Source organism: Typopeltis vanoorti, chromosome 8 (genome assembly GCF_054136105.1).
Source record: "Typopeltis vanoorti isolate ZY-2024b chromosome 8, IOZ_Tvanoo_1.0, whole genome shotgun sequence".
Lineage (NCBI taxonomy): Eukaryota > Metazoa > Arthropoda > Arachnida > Uropygi > Thelyphonidae > Typopeltis > Typopeltis vanoorti.
In genome coordinates this window covers 114,292,696-114,320,622 of record NC_143556.1, presented here as the reverse complement: position 1 = coordinate 114,320,622, position 27,927 = coordinate 114,292,696, and the positions used below count along the sequence as shown (strand labels likewise).

At 35.9% G+C, this 27,927-nt stretch overlaps 1 protein-coding gene across 1 annotated transcript in view; it reads right to left on the bottom strand.

The window, feature by feature from the left end:
- Window positions 1-27,927, bottom strand: part of LOC150104294 (uncharacterized) — a 636,238-nt gene that overhangs the window by 92,983 nt on the left and 515,328 nt on the right. The window contains exon 44 of the mRNA XM_090396452.1: window positions 9,267-9,476. Within this exon, the coding sequence (XP_090252578.1) occupies window positions 9,267-9,476 (210 nt within the window). The remainder of the gene's footprint in view (window positions 1-9,266; window positions 9,477-27,927) is intronic.

Sequence of the window (27,927 nt, the reverse complement as noted above, 5' to 3'; positions counted from 1 at the left end):
ATGGTCCCACAGAAGGTTCTACTAAGGCAGAAGTGGAGGAGTTTTTTGAGGCTTTAGAAAAAGCAACTGACACAATGAAAAAGGAAAAGTTGGTCCTTGTTGGGGATCTAAATAGTAGAGTAGGAAATGATTGTGAGACATACAAAAATATTTTGGGAAAATTTGGAGAAAAGAGCAAAGCTAATAATAATGGCAAATATCTGTTGGATTTCTGCTCAGGACATGGACTGGTTATTACTAACACCATGTTCCAACATAAAAATGTGCACAAATTCACATGGAGAGAAGAGGCTAGGAATAAGAAAAGTCTCATTGACTATGTTATTGTTGATAGTGATGTTTTCTCCCTGGTGCAGGACACCAGAGTGTACAGAGGATTTGAAATTGGAAGTGATCACTATTTAGTCTTGAGCAGGATAAAATTGAATTTCATATTGAAAAGAATAACATGTAAGAAAGTTTTAAAGCGAATAAAAGTTGAGCAGCTCTCAGATGTAAACTGTAGACTAAAATACAGAAATATTATTGAAAAGAAAATGAAAGAGTTTGAGAACAGGAATCAAACCTTGGAGATTCAGTGGCAAACTCTGAAGGAAACATTGATTGATTCTGCCAGAGAGGCATGTGGTGAGGTTGTGTGCAAAGATAAAAAAAATCAGAACTCCCTGGTGGACACAGGAAGTTAAAGAGGCAGTGAAGGAAAAGAAGAAAGCATATCAAAAGTTCCTGGCAAATAAGTCAGCTTTTACTCTTACAGAATACAGAGACAAATGTAAGAAAGCTAAACAGTGTGTAAAACTAGCTAAACAAAAGTCATGGGAGGACTTTGGCAAGAATATAGAAAATAAATATCAAGAAGGTGGCAAAATATTCTGGAGGTTGTTGAAGAAGCTTAGGAATGGAGGAAAGAGTGCTGTAAAAGGAATTAGAGATGATAAAGGTGAAATGAAAACAGGAGAAAAAGATATCCTTGAAGTATGGAGTAATTACTTTGAAAAACTGCTAAATGAAACAAGCAGTGATGACAGCACAGTGATAAAAAACACTAACCAGGTATGCCGTCAGGAATACATATCCATACTTGAAGTAGAAAAAGCCATCAAAGGCTTGAAATGTGGAAAGGCAGCAGGAGTAGATGATATTCGACCAGAAATGCTGAAGTATGGTGGTATAAGTCTTACAGTGGCTGCACTGCATAGTTCAGAAAGCCTGGACAGAGGGACGAATTCCCGATGATTGGAGTAGAGCTCTCATAGTACCCATATATAAAAAGGGAAATAAAACTGAATGTGAGAATTACAGAGGTATTTCCCTACTGAGTGTTCCTGGCAAGATCTATGCAAGTATACTTGAGAAATGGTTGAGAAGAATTGTGGAAGAAAAGCTTGGTGAAGAACAAGCTGGATTCAGGCCAAATAGAGGCTGTCAGGATCAGATCTTCACTTTACGACAAATAGTGGAGAAAGCATGGGAATATAACAAAGATCTGTATTTAAGTTTTGTCGATTTGGAAAAGGCATATGACAAGGTGCCAAGAGAGAAGCTATTCAATACGCTGCAGTTATATGGTGTCAATGGGGCATTATATCAAGCAATACTTAGTCTTTATTTGAGTTGTGAGTCAGCAGTTAGAATTGAAGGAAGTACAGGAAGATGGTTTAATGTTAAATCTGGTGTGAGACAAGGATGTACATTATCCCCTCTGTTATTCATTATCTATATGGATCACATTATGAAGGAATGTGGTATTAAACCTGATATCAAAATTGGAGATGTTAATGTCAGCTCTTTGCTTTATGCGGATGATGTTATACTTCTAAATAAATCCGCTACAAGTCTGCAAGATTCTCTGACTAAATTGAATAGCTGTTGTAATAGATATGGTATGAAGGTCAGCAATAAAAAGACAAAGACAATGAAAATAGGCAGAATCATTGAAAATGTCAACTGTGTTGTGAATGGAGAACCTGTGGAACAAATAAAACATTTCAGCTACTTAGGCACAATTTTTACTGAAGATGGTAAACTAAATATAGAAATAGACAACAGAATCAGCAAAGCTGGTATCGTGGGAAGTCAATTGAATAAATTCATATGGAATAAGAAAGAAATTAGTCGGAACACTAAATTAGCTGTATACAAGACTGTGTTCAAACCAATTTTAACTTATGGATCTGAGAGCTGGGTCAGAAGTAAAACACTTGACCAAAGACTAGAGACCGCAGATATGAGAGTCCTGAGAAAGATTAGAGGCGTGAACAGATGGCATCAATGGCAATATCATATTAAAAATGAGGATATTAGGAAAGAACTTGACATTGTCAGCATCCAGGAATGCGTTAGCAGAGCTAATCTCAGATGGTATGGTCACTTAAATAGAATGGGAGAGGAAAGATTAGCAAAACAAGTGTTCTCTGCCAGATTGGCAGGAAAACGACCCAGAGGAAGACCAAGATATAGGTGGATTGATACGGTACAAAGTGCCTTAGACGATAGAAATATAAGATCTGATAATGTTGGAGTCTTGACAAGTAACAGACTGATTTGGAGGAAAATTGTAGATAGGAAGTTAGTAATGATGTAGTTTTTTCATGTAGTACTGTCATATCCTGTACACCCCTTGAGGGTACATGGCAGGAATTTGATGATGAAGTTTTCAGAAAAAAAAAACTGAAAATGGGGATAACTAACCAAGAATCTCCTCTTTGTTATAGCTACTTCCGGCCTCGAGAGCGGTTTCCTTGTGTGCATTGTCAAAGTCATCTATACAAATAGCATCTTCTTTCCCATTATTCCAAGTAAAATTACAAGTACCGATAATTTACAAGATTTTAAATACGTAATAATCACCCTTCACGAATGTCTGAGAAATGAAAGCAGAACGTGAAATAGACAGCAATGATAGGCCAATAGAGATAGAACAGCTATGAAGATGTGGATATCATTGGTGCGGTATTAACAAAAGATCGCTTTACCAAAACACAAAGTCAAGCCAACATTTTTGAGCTGAAACGCTAATTCTCATCAACCAAATTCCATAACAACATTCACTCTATATGTCTTAATTTTAACTTTTATTTTTAATTTTAATGTTTATGAATTTTATTGCAGCTTTGTGTTTGAGTTATCGGGCACACTCACACACATCTAAACTAAAAACAATAGATTTTAGTTAGATACTGTGTTTGCCTGTGCAACATATGATTTTGTTCGAGTCTAAACAGCATGGTTAATGTGGCAGGGGACATGTGATTTATTAGTTAGGTGCCGTTTTTATACTAGTTGTCTCTAATCACACTAAAGAAATGTATTACACAGACAGCAAATGTCTCTGTACTTTATTCAGTGGTACAATAAAACAACTTGTTTTTCTTGCATCTGCAGTATAGTCGCAGTTGGGGAAGGCGTGTTGTTCACCGTGGGGAGCGAGTTATCGTCCTGACGTGAAAGTGGTTAAACTTTATTTTCATGTGCGATGTATATGCAAAACTTTTTAATTTCTTTTTTCATAAAGTAAAATCAGGGTACAGGGTGCGAGTCATATGTGAGGGAGAGTTATATTCGAATAAATACGGTATTTCTGTTATTTTATAAAGAGCAACCATCTTTTTTTTATCTTTCCTTGAGGCGTTGGGGGCAGAAAGAAATTGCTTCGGGGGCCTCATGCGGCCCGCAAGTTTGACACCCCTGACAGAAGGGATGAACGGATATAGAATCTTTTGGGAGGACAACTAGAATAATAGAAGAGAAGGATTCTGAAAATGATAGCAGAAAAGTTAACTCTTGTGGGCTTAACTACTGATCATTGGTATGGGTTTTTGCCATTCAAGGTCCATTGCTGACCTCTTAGTCTACATCATCCACCACTGAACATGAGATATGGAAAGTTTGGAGAAATGTGTCATTGCTTTTGACATTTCCAGAGCTTTTAATTGTGTCTGGCATTGTGGCATACTAAGTAAATTGCCATCTTTGAACTACCTGCCACTCTGTAATTGGGTAGGCAACTTTGTCACTGGTCTTTCACTGCATGTCATGGTGGTTAACTCCTTCTCTTTGAGCTCTGCCATCAATGCAGGAGTATCTCAAGGTTCTGCCTCCTGTACATAAGTGATCTATTCTTAATTACCACTAATCCTATTTACAGCTTTTGCTGAGGACAGTACTCTTTGTTCATACTACTCATGTGACAAACCATGCATTGCTTAGACATTCTAAACTTCAAGATAATCTTCAACACAATGATTACCATACCATTCCTTCAATGAAATAAAGACAATTAGGTCACCTCCAACGCCACCAAAGCCCAGTTTTATCTTTTTTAATCACAAGCAGGATCTCAGCTCACCTACCCTTATCCTCAGTAACATACAAATCACTAGAGGTCAGAACTTTCTCTCCTTGGACTGACATTTATCTCTAGCTTTTATTAGCATAAATACGTCATACCAATTGCTCAGCATCATAAAAAAAAAAAAATAGTTTTTTTTTTTTTTTACTCAAGATGCTATTTTTCAACCACACAGCTACTAAATCTATATAAATCCCAAATCCACCAAACCTTAGATTACTGCTCACATATTTGAGGCAGTGTACATGAACCTTCCCTAAAAAATCTCGATATCTGGAGGAGAGTAAGTATGCTCATAGATGATCCTTCTCTTACAAACTCACTTCAACCTTTATCTCACAGATGCAATGTTACTACATTTTATAATAATGTGACAGTTCAAGTTGGATAAAGGAAATTATTATAGCATTTCATAGGTTACTTCCTGTATTTCGATAGGAATTATTAGGCACATTGAGATTGCTCACACAAGGAGTATAGTAAGCAGCAATTGCAACATGAAATCATGAATGACCTGGAAAATGGATGGCTACTTTTACTAATACTCCTTGGGCAGGTTCATTCCTTGGCCAGTTCTTATGGATGATAGTACCATGTCATAACACAAACATTTATCTGGTATTAAGTAATTTGGCAAGCAAAATACTTCGGAGAAACTTTGATGTCATCTTAGTTCTGGCAGAATTCACAGGAACTTGATGGATCCATGAAATGAAAAATCGTTATTTTGGTTTCAATGAATTCATCAAATTTCCTTTTCTTCTTGACTTTATTATATCTTTAGATTTTGGAAAATATGGACACCCAGTGCATTTATTCTAAAATTGTCATTTCACCTAACTGTTTAATTCTTATTGCTTTTCTGACAACCCATTTAAGCTTTGTTTAAGCATTTAAGAGCAACTATCTAAGTTGTGCATTTTCTTTTTCTGTTCCCTCTATTGACCCTGTAGTATCCCCCCCCCCCCCCCCAGTGTTTGAGATCTTTCTTGTTTTGGAACATCTCAAGTGTTATTAGTGTCTTCTTTGGTAGAGTTATTTTATTTTATTGGTAAGTTGCTCTGCAGAATAACAGCTGAAAATATATAAGCATGATGAATGTAAAGGAGTCTGATATAACTCCAGTTTAAGTGCCTACTGAATATTTGCAATATGAATTGTGATTGAATTGCAATTACTTATCGGCACCGATGGATTTGTCAGCAAAGCTTTCTGCAGCATGGTTTCTACCTGCCAACTGACATGAGATATTTTGCTCTGTAAAGAAAATAGTCCTGAACATGCCCAGAAGTACCAGAAAGTCTCCTCATGATTGGGATATGGTTTCTTTGTTGTACAGTCTTTTATTTATACCATTTTTCTTCCAAACTGAGTAAACAGAGCCATAACTACAAAATTAATAATGGAAAAACTCACGTAAAAAGATTATTTAATAGTATAATCTTCAGTACATTTTAATCTCAAATTGAACAATAACTGGCAATTCCAAAAAGCGCCACCTAAGTAGCTAGTGTAAGATAACTGAAAAGGTCAATAAATTTCCTAACAAAAAAAAAAAAAAAATAAATATATATATATACACACACAATAAAATGTTAGGAAAGATTAGCTGAATTATAAAGTACTATCTCCCATAAAGGGGATAGACGTAAACCATCAGATCTGTTTAAGTTAGGCAAGTGAAGTAAAGTTTCACATGTTTCTTTATAAAGTCGTTCCATGAGGAACCGATGTTTGTGAAGGACTCTTGTCTTTTTCCAATGAACTCTATGTCTAGTGATGATGGCATGTTCTGCAAGTCCAGACTGTTCAGGTTCAAGGAATTGAATATAAGACTGGTGTTCTTCTAGCCGAATAGAGGCAGATCTTCCTGTTTGTCCGAAATAAGATAATCCACAAGAGCAAGGAATCTGGTAAACACCTGGATAATTAAGATGTGGAAGCTTGTCCTTAGGAGAAGTGAGAAAGGTGGAGATTTTTCTGAATGGTCGAAAGGCAACAAAATTTTCAGTGGTTTTAAAACTTTTGCTATACGTTCATTAATGCCTTGTACTTAAGGGATTGGAATGTGCGTTATTTCTTCTGTATTTGAAGAGGAAGACAAACTACTCATAGCTCTTTTGATGAAGGAATTCTTATATCCATTAGATAGAAAGGAAGAAGTAATATATTGCAGTTCTTTCTGTAATAGATCATCTGAAGAACAAAAGGAGTATGCACGATGAACCAGAGTTCCTGCCTTTTGACTGAAGGCAGTGATGAAGGATGGTGATGAGATTCAGCATGGATATAATGGCCTGTATGAGTCTTCTTTCTATAGACTTAGAAATGTAGGTTACCATCTGGTTGGCAAAGAATTAAAAGATCTAAAAAGGCTAACTGCTTATCTGATTCTACTTCTAGGGTAAACTGAATCCTTGGATGAAATGCATTTAATTTAGTGAGAAAATGTTGAAATTAATCAGAAGAGCCATTCCATATAGCAAAAATGTCATCGATACATCGCTTTAGAAAAATTATTCTGTTAATGCATTTAGCCTTCTTTACTAATACTTTGCTGTATTTAGCAGATTGTTTGGAAATAGACTCTCCATAAAGTCTAGCAATAATGGCAAACCGTGAGCAGACATATAAATACAAAATTAATAATGGAAAAACTCATGTAAAAAGATTATTTAATAGTATAATTTTCACCTGTGTGTCACAGGCATCTTTGTTTTAATTTAAGCTCAAATTAAACAATAACTGACAATTCCAAAAAGCGCCACCTAAGTAGCTAGTGTAAAATAACTAAAAAGGTCAATAAATTTCCTAACAAAAAAAAAAAAAAAATTATATATACAATAAAAAATTAGGAAAGATTAGCTGAATTATAAAGTACTATCTCTCATAAAGGCGATAGACGTAAACCATCATTTAAAGCATTGAAATCACTTCAGAATAACAATAATTTAATTATTACGAAAGTTGAAAAGGGGAAGCCTGTAGTTATTCAAGATAGGAAGGAATATGAGAGAAAAAGGTCTCTATTACTCTGCGACTATTCAACTTATAGGCCTCTTACACCGGATCCTACTGGGAATCAATTGAAGAAACTTAATTCTCTTACAGATAATGTATCTATGTGGAATGAAGATCAAAAGAAAAAACTTTAAATCTTCTTCGGTCGTCCACTTAGATTGTATGGTCTTCCGAAAGTTCATAAACCAGGCATTCCGATGAGGCCAGTTGTAGATTGCATAGGTTGTCCCACTTACAAAATATCAAAATTTTTATGAAATCTTCTCACTTCTTCAACTAGAACTGATGCTTATATAAAAAATACTTTGGATTTCAGATCTTCATTTGGACGTTTTGGATATCATGATCAGTTTAGATATTGTTTCTTTATCTGACAGCATTGAATTATTGCAACAGGAATTTCCTTCACACATTGTAAAAATATTTGATTTTATAATACATTCTGGTTATTTTTCCTTTAAAAATAAGTTGTATCAACAAATTAAAGGAACAGCAACGGGCAATCCTCTTTCTCCTGCTATCTCCAACTTCTTTATGGAACATTTTGAACAACGTATCTTTGACAACATTTCTCTCAGGCCTATTCATTGGTTCAGATATGTTGATGACATTTTTGCTATATGGAATGGCTCTTCTGATGAACTTCAACAATTTCTCACTAAGTTAAATGCACTTCATCCAAGGATCCAGTTTACCCTAGAAGTAGAATCAAATAAGCAGTTAGCCTTTTTAGATCTTCTAATTCTTTGCCAACCAGATGGTAACCTACATTTCTCAGTCTATAGAAAGAAGACTCATACAGGCCATTATATCCATGCTGAATCTCATCACCATCCTTCATCACTGCCTTCAGTCAAAAGGCAGGAACTCTTAAAACACTGGTTCATCATGCCCACTCCTTTTGTTCTTCAGACGATCTATTATAGAAAGAACTGCAATATATTACTTCTTCCTTTCTATCTAATGGATATAAGAATTCCTTCATCAAAAGAGCTTTGAGTAGTTTTAATATGTCTTCCTCTTCAAATACAGAAGAAATAACATGCATTCCTATCCCTTATGTACAAGGCATTAGTGAACATATAGCAAAAGTTTTAAAACCACTGAATATTTTTGTTCACTTCTCCTAAAGACAAGCTTCCACATCTTAATTATCCAGGTGTTTACCAGATTCCTTGCTCTTGTGGATTATCTTATTTCGGACAAACAGGAAGATCTGCCTCTATTCGGCTAGAAGAACACCAGTCTTATGTTCAATACCTTGAACCTGAATAGTCTGGACTTGCAGAGCATGCCATCATCACTAGACAGAGTTCATTGGAAAAAGACAAGAGCCCTTCATAAAAGTCGGTTCCTCATGGAATGACTTTATAAAGAAACATGTGAAACTTTACGTCACTCGCCTAACTTAAACAGATCTGATGGTTTACTTGTAGGATACCAGTGAAACCAGTATCTTACTAGTAAACTCACCATCACTGAAAAAAAGGGATATGAATAGAGAATAAAAAAGGACCAGCATAAAGAGGAAGAATGAAAAAGGGCCAATTTCAAATATAAGGACATACTTTCAGCTCAGTTTATGTGTGTATGATGAAAAATTGCTGGCTCTATATGGATTCAGTTAACTCACCTTAAGTTTTTTTTAAATTATTTCAGATAAATGTTCTTTAGATTACTGCTAAGAACTGAATCCATAGCATAGCTAAATTCATGGTATTCCTTCAAAATGTTCCACCAAAAAATTAGCTATGAGAACTGAAAGAAAAACCCACAGTGATTGTAATGATTTTGCATTAACTCTGACAGGGTGATATATAGTCAAGATGGTAGCATCATAGGTTTACTTTGGTTTATACTAAATAAATATATTTAATGTATTTTTAAAATTTACCTGCGCAAGCAGGAAATGCAAAAGGTCTGCCTGGATCAGATGGCCTCCAAAAACCTTCAGTACTGCAGGTGTAAAACTTTGGAATAGGCTGTGAAAATTCTAAGTTCTCATTGCAAGATATCGTGCATACTTTAAAATTTCCTCCTGGACCCCAATCTGAACACCTTACTTGACCATCTATAGGAGCTTTTGGTATTTCACAAAATTCTCCTAGTTAAATAAATGTTTAAATTAAGTATTTGAATATTCACACAATTTATGCTGGTTAGAAATTCTTAACCTATTGCCATTTTACAATAATTTTTTGAATAATTTTTGAACATAATAATTATATTCCTTACTCTGCAAAGGACAGCCACGTTATATATTTTGGAGATCAAATTGATTACATACACTTTTGAAATCTGCACAATAAGTTGCACGTATTATCATGAACCATCAAACATCAAATATAACTATCAACTACATTTTTTTTTTCAATCTTTCTATATTAAAAAAATAATAAAGAACTTTCAGTAGGCGTTATTTTTCAACCTTTGATTTTCAAATACTTGCTAATGAAGAAGAACTTTGTGTCACTAAAAGTTTGTTTGAGTGGATAGCACTTCTGCTCTCCAATTCGAGTATATTTGGTGAATGTTGTTGATTCAATAACACTGTGAAAAGATAAGTAATATGGAAAACTAAAGCAATTGGGATAGATGCAGAAGTGTGTGTGTGTGAGTAAACAAAAAAATAAGGAATCTAGTTGCTCTCAGCCAACAATATCGAATGGGTAGTCAATTCGGAATATAAAGGCGTTGGGAGCATAAGAGAATGCTACAGTTTCTACATACTAATGAAGAGTTTTTGACATTGGTTAGTGCAACTTTGGCAAAATTTATAGGCATTAGTGAGACTTGGCTAACAGCAGATTACATTGTTACAGGGATAGAATGTGATGGATTTAGTATTTTCAGGTAGGATAGAGTAGACAAGACAGGGTGTGACGTACTGCTGATGACAGCAGATTAGCCAACAAGATTAGGAGTCAGTCAGTCAGGCAGATGGTAATTCTTTTGAGTCAATTTGGTGTGAGATTGAGGCCCTATTGACCTCAATCTCACACCAAATAAAATTGGTTGATGGTGGAAGACATGTATCAGCAGATTAGTACAATGAATGTAAGTCAAGTAATTATTATGGGGGACTTCAACTTCAGAGACATAGACTGGAAAAAAGAAAGATCACATGGTAGGAAGGAAATGGAATTTATACACTTACTGAGAGATAATTACTTGAAGCAGAATGTGAAGAGGGCATGAGCGTGTTGGGACTTATTATGGGGTCAGAAGACCTGTCCATGACTAAAGTGGCAACACTGCCTCCAATTGGGGAAAGTGATTCTGTGGTCTTGACTTAGGAGGTGGCAAAATATGTGGAAATTCCAGTTAAGAAGGAATATATATGGAACTAATAAGGCAGATTAATTATGATACACTTAGGAGGCAACTTGAAGCAGTATTGTGGCACAGATCTGCAAGGGAAGGCATCTTCATAGTGCATGGGAGATAGTCAAGGGATATCTGGAGGAAGCAATATCACACTGTATACCCAAGGTCAGGAGGGTCAATCGGGTAGGAGTGTTAGATGGATGAGTAGCATCAAGTATGAGCTGCAAAAAAGAAAATGTTGTGGAGGGTATATAAGGAGAGAGATGATCAGCTAACTCATGAATAGTAAAAGGACCAGGCAAGAAAGGTGACCAGCATTATAAGAAAGGCAAAATCAGATTATGAGAAGAAATTAGCCGGAGAGGCTAAAGGAAATTTGAAAGAGTTTTTTCATTATGTGGCCAGTAGTAGGCAGAATAACCATGGAGGGATAACTTTAATTACTACAGAGGTAACAGAGGCTGATGAAATTGTTGAGTCACTGAGTGACCATATTTCAAGGGTATACATCCAAGTGAATATATTGTTATGGCAGAGGTGATGAGGACTGATGTGAGAACAGAGGTTAATGAATTAGAGGAACTTAGGATATTGCAGAATCTGAATGCAAATACAGCTGTGGGATTAGATGGGATATCAGCTCGCATTTTAAGAGAATGTACAGGGGAACGGCAATGCCTTTGACTAGGCTCCTTAATTTAAGTCTCAGCTCTGGTAGAGTTCCAGGTAAATGGAAAGAGGGCAAAATAATTCCCTTGAATTAAGACTGCAGTAGCAAATTATAGACAATCAGTAATTCAGGAGTGGTGGTAAGAGTACCAAACAAATTGGTCAAAAAGAGAATTCAGAATGGATGGATACATGGATAACAATATGATATTTTATGAGGGGCAGCATGGCTTTATGAAGGTAGTTCATGTCTTAGTAATCTATTAACTTCTTATAATAGGGTGACAGCTGAGTGTGATAAAGGGAATGGCTAACGTGATGATACTTAGATTTTGCAAAGACGTTTGACAGGATACCACATGGAACTCTATTATACAACAGCAACTAAGGGGATGGATATGAAACTGGTGAAATGAATAAAAGGGTGGCTCATGAACAGATACCAAAAAGTAGCAAATGGAGAAGTAGAATCCAGGAGAAGGCAGGTGACTAGCGATGTGTCACAGGGCTCTGTGCTTAAACCACCGCTGTTTAATTTGTACATTTAATTTGATATAAGAAATAATTTAAAGGGAGATATTCAGTTGTTTGATGAAGATGCAAGGTTAGTAGGGTAATAGTTAATCAAGGGTGATGCAGAGAGCTTGCAGGACGATTTGAATAGGCTGACAGTATAGGAAAAACATAATGGATGCTAATTTAATATGGAAAAGTGTAAAGTTCTGCATTTTGGGATACAAAGATTACAAGCTGTGTACCACATTGAGGGAACTTTACTCCTGGAAATTAATGAAGTCAGGGATTTGGAGGTAGTAGTAGATGGAGAGTTGAAGTTTAGGAGGCACACTGCTAAAGTAGCCAACGTCATGGGATTACTTGGTTATTGAAGAACACCCTGACAAGTAGAGATAAGGAAGTTGTTATTCCATTTTATAAGGCTTTGATACAATCACATCTGGATTACTGTGCTCAGGTCTGGTCACCTGGGTTTCTTATGGATGAGGAAGTGGTGGAGAGGATACAGAGGCGAGTGACCAGAATGGTGAGTAGTCTGTGGAATGCTCCCTATGAGGATAGATTGTGGGTCTGTAGATTAGAAAAGTTGGTTGATAGGCAAAAAAAGGGAGATATGACAGAAGTATTTAAGTTACTTAAAGATTTTTATATGATTGATGCAGGGGGAAATGTTTCAATGCTTTGCTAGAGGGAACAGAACAATAGGTCATCCCTGGAAGTTGGGTATAGTATGATTAGCAAGGACATTCAGACTAGATTTTTCACTTGGAGAATAGAGAATGAATGGAATGGCTGAGTACTTGTAAGTGCTTCGTCTGTTAATGTTTCAAGGAGAGGTACGATAGACATTGTGTTGATAGTTTGGATCTCCCACGATCAGTCTTAGGACTCCATGGAGGTGTCTGTGAAATAATAATATTAATAAGGTGAAGAATAAATCCCACTATAGGTATGGATGTTTAGATGTTTGTAATTGTTTTTAAGCAATCAATTAATTTCCTGGACTTTGCAAACTCCAAGGATATCATGGTGGAGCCATGATATCCCTGGAATTCTTATCCAATCCAGCTGTCACTATTATAAAAAAAAAAAGTGATTATATTTCTTAGGTAGGACCTAGCTTTCACAAGAATGTTGTCCCGCCCTCCCATACACACAGTGAGTCTCCTATTACTATTCACCCATTCCTGAATTCTGCCCTTTGTAAACCTTTTCAATACCTTAACACTAATTTTCTACTTCTATCTGTAACAGCTATCTTGCCCACTTTCCATTCCCACAGATCCTTGTCCAGATCTGAGACAGATTATGCAGCTTAGTCAGAGGAACTACCAATTTTATTGCACATTCTTGTAACACAAAGGCTGATTTTTCTCTCCATTCCCACTGCTGTTTTCACATCAATACTTCTTGATGTGCTGGGTGCATCCAATTCATCTACCATTATTCTCACATCAGTCTCTATCACAGATTTCACCATGATGAGAGGAATTTTTATATAATTAATGATTCTGCAATGTCTTGTTGATATCAACAGTAATTAATATTCTAATTATATCCACTTCATTCAGATATAATCTAACAACCTGTTCCCTTCCTTTAGGAATTAAAACCTAATCATTAAACAGATCTCTTATTTCATCTATGCTAATTTCCCGATCACAAACTCTACACTTTTTATAATCCTTTCTTAATCTACTAGTCACATGATCAAAAATTCAGTGGGATTTTTCTCAATTTAATGTGCCCAAGTAGGTGATCAGGAAAGCACAGATGACATAAGAGAACTGTTTAATGGTCATTTTATTAGGTTTTAATTCCTAGAGATCTTCTGGAGGTTATTGGTAAGCTTAGAAATGGAGGAAAGAGTACGGTAAAATGAATTGAAAATGATAAAACTGACATGAAAACTGAAGCTAAGGATATCTTAAATGTCTAGAGCAGTAATTTTCAACCTTTTTCATAATATGGCACACCTAGACTGATTATTAAAATTCTATGGCACACTAAAAATATATTCTTTTAATTTTTTTTGATGATCTGGCAAAAAATAGGTATAATTTTGATTGATTTACATACAGAAGATATTAATAAGTACCAGATCGACATAATAGGGGTGACTGAAACAAAAAAGACAAAAACGGGCGAGATCTTTCTGAGCAATAAATACAAAATGTTATATTCAGGCAATGACAATCAAGGAAAAGGAGTAGCCATAGTATTCAACACAAAATATGAGGCTAATCTTCTTGAATGGCAGTCAGTCTCAAGTAGAGTAATGTGGGCAAATATGAGAATGGGGAACTGGACAATGAGACTTATTTGTGCCTATGGTCCCACAGAAGGTTCTACTAAAGTAGAAGTGGAGGAATTTTTTGAGGCTTTAGAAAAAGCAACTGACACAATGAAAAAGGAAAAGTTGGTACTTGTTGGGGATCTAAATAGAGTAGGAAATGATTGTGAGACATACAAAAATATTTTGGGAAAATTTGGAGAAAAGAACAAAGCTAATAATAATGGAAAATATCTGTTGGATTTCTGCTCAGGACATGGACTGGTTATTATTAACACCATGTTCCAACATAAAAATGTGCACAAATTCACATGGAGAGAAGAGGCAAGGAATAAGAAAAGTCTCATTGACTATGTTATTGTTGATAGTGATGTTTTCTCCTTGGTGCAGGACACCAGAGTGTACAGAGGATTTGAAATTGGAAGTGATCACTATTTAGTCTTGAGCAGGATAAAATTGAATTTCATATTGAAAAGAATAACACGTAAGAAAGTTTTAAAGCGAATAAAAGTAGAGCAGCTCTCAGATGAGAACTGTAGACTAAAATACACAAAGATTATTGAAGAAAAAAATGAAAGAGTTTGAGAACAGGAATCAAACCTTGGAGATTCAGTGGCAAACTCTGAAGAAAACATTGATTGATTCTGCCAGAGAAGCACGTGGTGAGGTCTGCAAGGATAAAAAAATCAGAACCCCCTAGTGGACACGGGTAGTTAAAGAGGCAGTTAAGGAAAACAAGAAAGCATATCAAAAGTTCCTGTCAAATAAGTCAGCTTGTGCTCTGAGAGAATACAGAGACAAATGCAGGAATGCTAAATACTGTGTAAAACTAGCTAAACAGAAGTCATGGGAGGACTTTGGCAAGAATATAGAAAATAAATATCAAGACGGTGGCAAAATATTCTGGAGGTTGTTGAAGAAGCTTAGGAATGGAGGAAAGAGTGCAGTAAAAGGAGTTAGAGATGATAAAAGTGACATGAAAACGGGAGAAAAAGATATCATTGAAGTATGGAGTAATTACATTGAAAAATTGCTAAATGAAACAAGCAGTGATGACAGCACAGTGGTAAAAAAACACTGACCAGCCATGCAGGCAGGAATACATATCCATACTTGAAGTAGAAAAAGCCATCAAAGGCTTGAAATGTGGAAAAGGAGCAGGAGTAGATGATATTCGACCAGAAATGCTGAAGTATGGTGGTATAAGAGTCTTACAGTGGCTGCACTGCATAGTTCAGAAAGCCTGGACAGAGGGACGAATTCCTGATGATTGGAGTAGAGCTCTAATAGTACCCATATATAAAAAGGGAAATAAAACTGAATGTGAGAATTACAGAGGTATTTCCCTACTGAGTGTTCCTGGCAAGATCTATGCAAGTATACTTGAGAAACGGTTGAGAAGAATTGTGGAAGAAAAGCTTGGTGAAGAATAAGCTGGATTCAGGCCAAACAGAGGCTGTCAGGATCAGCTCTTCACTTTACGACAAATAGTCGAGAAAGCATGGGAATATAACAAAGATCTGTATTTAAGTTTTGTCGATTTGAAAAAGACACATGACAAGGTGCCAAGAGAGAAGCTATTCAATAAGCTACAGTTATATGGTGTCAATGGGGCATTATATCAAGCAATACTTAGTCTTTATTTGAGTTGTAAGTCAGCAGTTAGAATTGAAGGAAGTACAGGAAGATAGTTTAATGTTAAATCTGGTATGAGACAAGGATGTACATTATCCCCTCTGTTATTCATTATCTATATGGATCACATTATGAAGGAAAGTGGTATTAAACATGATATCAAAATTGGAGATGTTAATGTCAGCTCTTTGCTTTATGCGGATGATGTTATGCTTCTAAATAAATCCGCTACAAGTCTGCAAGATTCTCTGACTAAATTGAATAACTGTTGTAATAGATATGGTATGAAGGTCAGCAATAAAAAGACAAAGACAATGAAAATAGGCAGAATCATTGAAAATGTCAACTGTGTTGTGAATGGAGAACCTGTGAAACAAGTGAAATATTTCAGCTACGTAGGCATGATTTTTACTGAAGATGGTAAATTAAATATAGAAATAGACAACAGAATCAGCAAAGCTGGTATGGTGGGAAGTCAATTGAATAAATTCATATGGAATAAGAGAGAAATTAGTCGGAACACTAAATTAGCTGTATACAAGACAGTGTTCAAACCAGTTTTAACTTATGGATCTGAAAGCTGGGTCAGAAGTAAAACACTTGACCAAAGACTAAGACCGCAGATATGAGAGTCCTGAGAAAGAGTAGAGGCGTGAACAGATGGCATCATCATATTAAAAATGAGTATATTAGGAAAGAACTTGACATTGTCAGCATCCAGGAATGCATTAGTAGAGCTAATCTCAGGTGGTATGGTCACTTAAACAGAATGGGCGAGGAAAGATTAGCAAAACAAGTGTTCTCTGCCAGGTTGACAGTAAAACGACCCAGAGGAAGACCAAGATATAGGTGGATTGATACGGTACAAAGTGCCTTAGAAGATAGAAATATAAGATCTGATAATGTTGGAGTCTTGACAAGTGACAGACTGATTTGGATGAAAATTGTAGATAGGAAGTTAGTAATGATGTAATTTTTTTCATGTAGTACTATCATATCCTGTACACCCCTTGAGGGTACATGGCAGGAATTTGATGATGAGATATTAATAATAGTAATTACTTATCCTTTTTGAGAGATTCTTTCAATTAATTTGTTTTCACAAATCTCGCAACACACCAATGTGGCGTGGCACACTGGTTGAAAATTGCTGGTCTAGAGGGATTACTTTGAATGAATGTTAAACGATACAAGTAGTGACAAAACAGTAGTAGAAAATTTTCAAGAGGAATGCAAACAGGAGTATATATATATATATATATCAATATTTGAGGTAGGAAAAAAGCCACCAAAAACTTAAAATGTGGAAAGGCAGCTGGAGTAGATAATATTTGATGACGAATGATTAACTATATAGGTATAAAAGTTTTGCAGTGGCTTGGCTACAGTGCATAATTCAGAGGGCCTGGTTAGAAGGTTGAATTCCAGATGAATTCCATGTTCCCATCCATAGAAAAAAAGGGAATAAAGCTGAATGTGGAAATTACAGAGGAATTTCTTAACTAAATGTTCAGGTAAAATTCCTGGAAACATACTTGACAAGAAATCAAGAAAAATCATGGAAGAGAAACCTGGAGAAGAATAAGATGGATTCAGGCCAAATAGAGGTCAAGATCGGATTTTCACTTTTAGGCAAACAGTTGAGAAATTGTGAGAATATGACAAGGTTCTGTACTTAGGTTTGGTAGATATGGTAAAGGCATACAAAAAGTACCCAGAGCAAAGCTTTTCAAAACATTACTATTATATGTGGTAAATGGACATTATGTAGACTATGCATAAGCTTAGTCTATATTTAAGTTGTAAGTCAGCAATTAGAATTTAAGGAAATACAGAAGATGGTTAGATATAAAATCCAGTGCAAGACAAAGATGCACATTATCTCTGCTCTCATTTATCATTTATATGAATAGCATTATGAAAAAAAAGTAGCATTAAACCTGAGTGACAAAACAGAAGTAGAAAAATTTCAAGAGGAATGCAAACAGGAGTGTGTATGTATGTATGTATATATATATATATATATATCAATATTTGAGGTAGAAAAAAAGTCACCAAAAACTAATATTGGAATTGGAGATATCAAACTTAGCTCTTTGTTTTATGCAGATAATGTTGTACTCTTAAATACATCCAGTGCAAGTCTTCAGGATTCTATAATTAAATTGAATAACAGTTGCATCAAATTTTGCATATAAATTAACAGTAAAAAGACCAAAACTATGAAAATATTCAGAAATATATTCTGAATGAAGAACCCATAGAAAAAATAACATATTTTTGCCTAAATAGCTCAATTTTTAGTGAGGATGACAAATTAAATTTGGAAATAGATAACAATAAGCAAAGCTGGTATGGGATGCCAGATAGTGTTAGTGATAGTCTTGGGCAGCTATCTGTAATTGGCCTCTTGTGGAGACTGCCCCCCCCCCCCCCATCTCCAAAAGTTAGATAGGGGCTAAAACGGCCTTTCCTACTCCCTGTAAGAGAATCAAAGGCATTAGCATTTTTTTTTAAAGCTGGTATGCTTGACAGCCAGTTGAATAAATTTATGTGGAATAGGAGAGAAATTAGCCAATACACTAAACTAGCAGTCTACAAGACGGTGGTCAAACCATTAAGTTATGGATCGGGCAATATGGAGTTGGGATAGAAATAAAGCATTCATATTTATGAATTTAGGGACACAAAACACACGTGTTAAAATGATTATTTTACTTATTATTAATAAAATAACAGTTGACGTTTTGACCCCTGTATTCAAGTCATCATCAGAAAAATATACGTGTATATGAAAACAAGCTACATGCTCTACAAAGGTAAATTGAATCTACGCTGTTAATTGATCTTTTACTTAGCCTGACCTCTAGTGGTAAAAAAAAAAAAAAAAAAAAACTCTGCTAAGTTCCTCCCGTAATAAGCTTTTCTTCAGGACTTGTACAGTTCAGGTTGCTATTGAATGTTAAAAAAAAAAAAAAAAAAAAAAAAAAAAAAAAAAAAAAAAAAACCCTTTAAGACTTCTTGTATTGAGATTTTTCTTTGGCTTGTTCTGGTTGCTATAATGGTTGCAAATGGGTCCTCCACATTCTTGGAATGGTTAGACTGTCATTTTTGTTCAGGTTAGGATTGTGTTTGAGCATTTCACATGCTTCTTTAAATTTCCTCTCAAACCAGGTTTTGGTGCAGTATAGGGACTTGGTACCTTTCCAATCAATTCTGTGGTATGTCTGGAGTGCGTGGTCTGAAAGACTATTTTTTCCAAAATGGAGGTATTTAATGCGTCGTTTGTGTTCGTCCTTCCTAATTGGGATGGTTCGCCCTGTTTCCCCCTATGTATGGTAAGTTATGTGTGGAAGAGGATCTTTGGAAGAACTGAGTAGGTGTCTTAATTTTGTCGGGTGTTTAAAGGTGGTTTTGATGTTGTATTTGTGTAGTGTTCTGTCTATTTTTCCGAAATGCCTCTAACATAAGGAATGGCAATGGCATTCTTGAAATTTTTTTTTTTTTTTTAGTGTGTCTCTGTGGAGGATCTTGTGAATAGTTTTTTTACTGTATCCATTTTTTTTTATTTATAAATGTATGGTTGATGATCTCGTATTTCTGGTTTAGAGCTTGCTCATTTGAACAAATAGTTTGGGCTCTGTGTTTAGTGGTTTATGACACCTAGTTTTTGTGTTGGGTGGTGGTAAGAATTTTTGTGTATATACTGGTCTGAGTGTGTGTGTGTGTGTGTAGGTTTGCGGTAGACTGAGAAGACACAGCCTCAGGGAAGACGTGACAAGTGTATCTAGGAAAGGAAGAGAGTTTTTTTCTATTTCAATTGTGAATTGGATACATTTGTGTTGTTTGTTTAGGTGGCTAAGGAATGTATTTAGTGCTTCGTGGTCGTGAGGCCAAATGGCGAAAATATCATCAACGTATCTGAGCCAAACTTTGGGCTTTAGGCATGCTGACTCTAGAGTTTGTTGGTCAAAGTTTTCCATATAAAAGTTAGCTATTGGGGGAGAAAGTGGTGAGCCCATGGCTGTACCTTCTTTTTGAAGGTAAAAATTGTTTTGCCACACAAAATATCCAGAGTGGACTACATGGACAAAGAGGGCCATGATGTCCTGTGGAAATATGTTCTGTAGGAGCATAATAGTATCATTGATGGGGACACTGGTGAAAAAGGCAGTTATGTCAAAGCTGACTAATAAATCTTGGTTGCTGAGTGTAATGTTTTTAATTTTGATTATGAAATGTGTATTTTTTTTGTAGGAAGGGGAATGACCTACCAATTCCTTGAGTGTAGCTGCTAATTTTTTGGATAAGTGGTAATTCAGGCCGTCCATTCCATCAACAATTGGACATATTGGCGTGTTTGTTTTGTGTATTTTTGGCTCAGATACGTTGATTATATTTTCGCCATTTGGCCCCCACAGCTGCGTAAGCACTAAATACATTCTTTAGCCACCTGAACAAACAACACAAATGTATCCAATTCACAATTGAAATAGAAAAAAACAACTCTCTTCCTTTCCTAGATACACTTGTAACATGTCTTCCCTCAGGCTGTCTCTCCTTCTCAGTCTACCGCAAACCTACACACACAGACCAGTATATACACAAAAATTCTTACCACCACCCAACACAAAAACTAGGTGTCATAAGTACCCTTAAACACAGAGCTCAAACTATTTGTTCAAATGAGCAAGCTCTAAACCAGGAATATGAGATCAACCATACATTTATAAAAAAATGGATACATTAAAAAAAACTATTCACAAGATCCTCCACAGAGATACCACTAAAAACAAACAAAAAAAAAAGATTTCAAGAATGCCATTGCCATTCCTTATGTAAGAGACATTTCAGAAAAATAGACAGAACACTATACAAATACAATATCAAAACCACCATTAAACCCCCGACAAAATTAAGACACCTACTCAGGTCTTCCAAAGATCCTCTTCCACACCTAGATCCACCCAGGGATTTACAAAATACAGTGCACACATAACTTACCATACATAGGCGGAAACAGGGTGAACCATCCCAATTAGGAAGGACGAACACAAACGACGCATTAAATACCTCCATTTTGGAAAAAAACGGTCTTTCAGACCACGCACTCCAGACATACCACAGAATTGATTGGAAAGGTACCAAGTCTCTACACTACACCAAAACCTGGTTCGAGAGGAAATTTAAAGAAGCATGTGAAATGCTCAAACACAATCCTAACCTGAACAAAAATGACAGTCTAACCATTCCAAGAATGTGGAGGACCCATTTGCAACCATTATAGCAACCAGAACAAGCCAAAGAAAAATCTCAATACAAGAAGACTTGGTGAAGTTTCTTTTTTTTTTTTTTAAACATTCAATAGCAACCTGAACTGTACAAGTCCAGAAGAAAATCTTAGTATAGCAATCTGAACTGTACAAGTCCTGAAGAAAAGCTTAGTATGGGAGGACCTTACCAGGATTTATTGTTTGTTTTTTTTACCACTAGAGGTCAGGTTAAGTAAAAGATCAATTAACAGCGTAGATTCAATTTACCTTTGTAGAGGGCAAGAGCATGTAACTTGTTTTCACACACACATGCATTTTTCTGATGATGACCTCAATACAGGGGTCAAAACATCAACTGTTATTTTATTAATAAGTAAAATAATCATTTCAACACATGTGTTTTGTGTCCCTAAATTTGTAAATATGAATGCTGATCACTGTGCAACCTTAAAAGAAATAGAAATAAAGCAGAATAAAGACCACAGATATTAGAGTTGTGATAAAGATTAGGATGGAATCAATGGCAGAATCATATTAAAAATGAAGACATCAGGAAGGAACTTGACATTGTTTGCATTCACGAATGCGAGAACATCACTAATCTAAGACAGTATGGTCACTTAAAGAAAAGTAGAGAAAGGTTAGCAAAATAAGTGTTTGATGCTAAGATGGCAAGAAAAACGACCCAGAAGAAGACCAAGGTCTATGCAGATCGATTTGGTCAGAGGTGCCATAGAAGCACGAAATGTTAGATACGACAACATAGGAGTGCTAACAAGTAATAGATTGCTTTGGAGGTAAATTGTTGATAGGAGATTATTCATAATGTAAATTTATTCATGTAATACTGTCATGGGGTGCAAAGTCCAACTCTACCTCCCTGTGGTGCACCCTGGGGTTTTGGGGATCCTAACCACTATCAGACCTGGACCCAACATCACTAACAGAGCTGTGGCAAACACTTCAGAACCCTGGTCAGAAGAAGTGTATATGCGACCACAGCATAGATGCCACTACAACAACAGAAATGGCCCCGAGTCCTGAGCGGCTCACACTCACCTTTCTACAGCAGTGGAAAGGCACCGAGTGCCAGGAGTGCTAAGAATCTCGCAGATGAAAACAGGCTGCCTCTTAAATCTATGAAAATGGCAATCAGTACCCTCAATACTTGAACTTTGGCAAGAGACTACAGAATAGATTTATTAATCAAAGAACTAACTAATAACAACTTGGATATCCTGCTAGTGAATGAAACAAAAAGATTAAAAGAACTGACAGCAAGATGGTACAATGGCTCACAGATATTCCTCGGAGCATCCTCAAACAATGGCAAACAAGGCGGAGTGGGTTTCATTGTTAAATCTAAGCTCACCAAGTTGATCCTTTCTTGTAACATCATATCTGAAAGAATAGGTGTACTCATAATTGGAATAGAAAACAATATAACAATAAAATTAATATCCTGCTGCTCCAACATCTGTAGCTGATAATCAAGAAATAGAAAAATTTTACATGAATCTTGAACAGGCACTAAATTATAAGTCAACATACACATTCGTTGGTGGTGACTTTAATGCCAAAATAGGATGTGGAAAAGAAGATGAAAAGTTTATAGGACCACATGGCCTAGGAGAAAGAAATAGAAGAGGAGAGAAATTAGCTGAATTTGCTGCAGCTGAACAACTCTTTATCACGAACACTTTTTTCAACAAACGGCTAGGAAGAAGATGGACTTGGCAATCACCGAATGGAGACACAAAAAATGAAATTGACTACATTTTAACAGACTGTAAAAGACTGATACAAAATGTTACAATAGGCGAAACATACTTCAGCATAGATTCTGACCACAGACTCCTCAGAGCCATTATAAGAATAGACCACAAAAAAGAACAACATATCAGGGCAACATCAAACCATAAAAGATAACCCAAACAAATAGACTACCACAAGTTCAGGAAGTATATAGAAGAGACCGATTGGACTATTAAAAACTGTTACATAAATGATGACTACATTGACTTTATTAATAAATTCAACGAGCGCAAGAAAAATCAGAAATTCCTGTGAAACAAAAAAAAAGAGAATGACTCTCACCTCAAACTCTAGAACTACTGAAAAAGAGAAAAGAACTGAAGAAATCTGAAGAAAATTTTCTGGAATACAAAATTATCTGTAAACTACTAAGGAAAAGAATTCCAGAAGACTATAAAGCTTTCAGGATACAAAAATTAAGAGAAGCAGTGCAGGCAAAAACCAGCCTGGAAAAAATAGAGAAAGACTAAATTTTAAACAGTCAATTCGATCTGCTTTACAAGATCAAATGGAGAAAAACATACTAACAGAAAAAGGATAGAAGAAATTTTATAATGATCTCTATGCAACTAAGTGCCAAGTTTCAGAACCTATCATTCCAAAACCAAGCAATATACCAGATGTACTTCCAGAAGAAATAGAACATGCCCTTAAGAAAATGAGTCAAGGAAAAGCCTCAGGACTTGATCATGTTAAGGCTGAAGAAATCCAACAAGGTGGACCAATTATTTTCAAAGCCTTGGCTGCCAGATTTACGTGGCACTTCAAAGAAAGAAAGATTCCAGAGGAATGGAAAACCTCAAAAACCATACTTCTATTCAAAAAAGGGAACAAGGAAGACATGAAAAACTATCGTCCAATCTGTCTACTCTCTCACATATATAAGATCATGAACAGAGTAATACTGAACAGAATCCAAAACACTCTAGAAGACAACTCTAGCAGAGAGCAGGCAGGATTCAGAAGAGGCTTCTCCACAACAGATCATATCCAGGTCATTTCACAACTAACAGAAAAATGCAGAGAATACCAAATCCCTCTATGTTTCCTCTTTATTGATTTAAAAAAAGCATTTGGTACCATAGAATACAATGCAGTCATCAGTGCCTTACTGGAAATAAATGTGGATCCTACTTATATCCACATGATAAAAGAAATTAACAAAAATCAAACCACACAAATAACCCTATTTGATCAACCTATAAATATAGATATAAAGAGAGGAGTCCGCCAAGGCGATGTGATCTCCCCAAATCTATTTACCAGCACTTCAGAATATATTCTGAAAAAAATAGACCTAAATGGAGGAATAAGCATAGATGGTGAAACGCTACAAATTCTTATGTTTGCCGATGATCTAGTACTGATATCCCACAACCCAAAAGACCTAGAAGAAATGGGTGAAAAAGGATACACAAACAGCAGTAAGATAGGCTTAGAAATGAATCTAGAAAAAACAAAATGGATCAAAAACATCTATACAAGTGACAGTCACCTATGTATTGATAACATCCCTATAGAACAAGTTGACTCATACAAGTACTTAGGACAAACAATAAAAATGAATAACGATTTATCTGAAGAACTAGCAAAAAGAAAGAAAGCTGCATGGCTATCATTCAACAGACTAAAAGAAACACTTACTGGTCCAAATCTTGACATCTCTCCGAAGGCAAAACTATTTAATAGTGATATTCTACCATCACTCACATATGGATCAGAAACATGGAACACAACAAGAAAAGAAGAGACTCTCAGAATAACTCAGCATGCAATAGAACACAGGATTTGTAACATCAGCAGAATGGAACATGTTAGAAACATGGAACTAATAAAGAGATCAGGCATAAAAGATGTGGTAACTGCAGTATTTGAAAGCAAGATGAGATGGGCAGGTCACATAGCCAGACTCAGGGATAACAGATGGACATATAGAATACTCAACTGGCAACCAAGAATAAAGAGAAAACCAGGAAGACCACCTACAAGATGGGAAGATCCACTAGTGAAATCTATGGGTATAACATGAAAGAGAGAGGCTCAAGATCGAGATCGTTGGAGGCATCTTTGTGACCTGCACTCATGGAGAAATCCTGAGTGAAACATGGGTCCATCAAGGTAATCAAGATAATACTGTCATAGTAGCCTGAATACTCCTTGAGGGTACATATCAAGAAATTGATGAGGATGAATTCCTAGAGGAAGGTAACACATTGAGAGATTATAATTGAAGTGGATGTAATTGGAATATTAATTAATGTTCCGTTTCCTTTCTGGCATCGTCCATGTTTCTCTACACCATGAACATCCTGCACTCACTCAGTCAAATTCATTTGTCATCATTATTATGCTACATTTTCAATTACATATTAATCGCAAAATCCATAGTCTTCTGCATTTTACTCACTCAGTCAGTCATGCTGCCCAAATTCATTGCCTCAGCTGTGATTCTCACTGCTAACTTTAGAGGCCATTACATGGCAAGACAAGATTTATTTTAGCATTTGGAGAAACTAGTACTCTTTTAAAGTAGGGAAATCAATTTAGATATTGGAAACAAACAAACAAACTAACTAAAAAGATTCATACCTAAATTCTACTTTGTGAAACCCATTTTTTAACACATGATAAGATGTGAAAATTTTTTTGGAAATAAAATAATAATTTTATAAAATCAAAGAACATTTTAGTTCATATTTTTCATTCACTCAATTCAGTTTTGCTTGAAACTTTATATGTTTTATTTTTTAACTGCAAAAGAGAGCCTACTGGCAGGGGGGATTGCTATAAGTGTGGCACAATTTTTTTATTTTTTTGTTGTTTCCTTTCAATATCTGAATTTATTTCCTTACTTTAAAAGAGAAATAATTTCCCCAAACCACAAAATAATATCATGAAATACATTCCCTTATCTTAGTCTCATAAATAAGATAGGAGAATTGTAATAATAATAATATTAAATGATATAAAAACAATTATTTTAAAGGGATTTCATAAAAGATACTTTCTCACTCTCTCACACACACACTTAATTTCAGGAAATAATAATAATATATATATATATTATGTCAATAGATACACACACACATACATGCACTCAAAATAAATAAAACAAATTCTTTATCTTCTAGCAGTTTCTAATTAACAGCTTTGGTTTTCCAATACATTCAATACAATTATCAGATCTAAAATGAGAGCCACCTCACTCTGATTCAAAGTTAACATTCTTCTGCAATAATTCACTTTTCTTAAAAAGAAAGAAATATTTTTGTCCTACATCAGTAGACTTCAGTGTAAAATTTATCAGAGAAATATGCTATCACTCTTGACATTTCTAGAGCTTTTGATCATATCTGGTATTGAGACCTGCTAAGCAAATTGCCATCCTCTGTAATTGGGTAGCTTGCTTTCTGTCTGGTTGTTCACTGCATGTCATGGTGCATAGCTTCCTTTCTTACAGTGTCACCACCAATGCAGTACTTTTTCAGGGCTCTATTTTATCACCTGCTCTCTTTCTCTTGTACAAGCTAATCCTATTTGGAGGTTTGCTGATGACAGTACTCTTTATTTATTTTACTCATTAGACATCACAAGCTTCAAGATCATCTTCAACCAGTGCCTTAAACAGTGATCTAAATACCATCTGTCAATAGTATCACTTTGTGACAAGATGTCCCCAACTCATCCTTTAATGGAAATAAAGACAATCTGGTCACCTTCAATGCCCAAAATGCAGTATTACTTGGCTATTAGAGCGCAAAAGCACAAAAGAAAGAAATGATAGTAGTAGTGGTAGGAATGAATGTTTTAAAAGGTGAAAAATTTGCTATGAGAGAGGACTTGAAGGAATTACTAGAGATAGCAAAAGAAAAGAGTGAGAGAGTTAAGATAGTGAGTCTGTTGCTGCAGTATAACAGAGTAAACTTGAGAAGGAGGGCCATAATTGTGAATGACTCTATGTGCAGATTATGCAGGAGAAGGTGGTATGGAGTTTGTGGATGTGTGGAGTGAGTTTGATGGGCAAAAGGACTTATACAAGAAGGATGGTTTGCATCCTTCTTGTATTGGAAAAAAGTGTTGCTGAATGAAGTGGATGTGCAGAATCAGGGAAACTAGAGCTATTAGGGAGGGTGGGAAGCTGTTGAGTGGATATGCAGACATCATCAGTGAGGCAGTTGAGTGTAAGAATGTGTATAATATGCCTGAGCTAGTACAAAGGACAACAAACCAGAATGGGATAGTTAGTATCCCATTGCCGGTCTAGTTGGCAGAGTGGATAACATATCCGCTCTCCAGCTAAAAGCAGGTTCGAATCCCACCGTGGGCATGGATGTTTGCGATTGTCTGTGGAAATACCAGTGGTAGTCAGCAGTAGATGGCGTTGGTGTAGTTGCAGTCAGTTGGTGATTGAATGGTGGAGACAGAGTTGTAGAGCAGGTGCCCTCCCTCGATGAGTCCTTGGACTCCCTGGAGGTGTCAAATAATAATAATAATAATAATAGTATAAGGAGTCAAGATAGGGGTGGGACTAATGGGCTTCTGCACTTTATGTATACAATGCCAGAAGTATTAGGAACAAGGAGGAGGAATTTTTGGCCTTGGTTGGCTCTTCCTGGCCACAGGTTATTGGCATTAGTGAGACATGGCTAACAGAAGATGATATAGTTAGTGGGATAGAATGTGAAGGGTATAGTGTGTTCAGGAAAGACAGAGAGAAAAGAATGGGGGAGGAGTGTTATTGATGATAGTTGATGAACTGCAGCAAAGAGAATAGAACAGAACTGCAGGATAGTGAAAATAGCACATTTGAGGCTATTTAGTGTGAGATTGAGGCAAGCAGAGCAAAATATACAGTTGAGTGCTGCTATAGACCAAGCGATGGAATATATGATGGAGATAGTATGCACAGGAAAAATAGACTCAGTGAATGGAGGACAGGTAATTATTAGGGGATTTCAACTATGGTAACATTGATTGGAAGGAGGAGAGGACACAGGGGAGGAAGGAAATGGATTTTATGCAGTTAC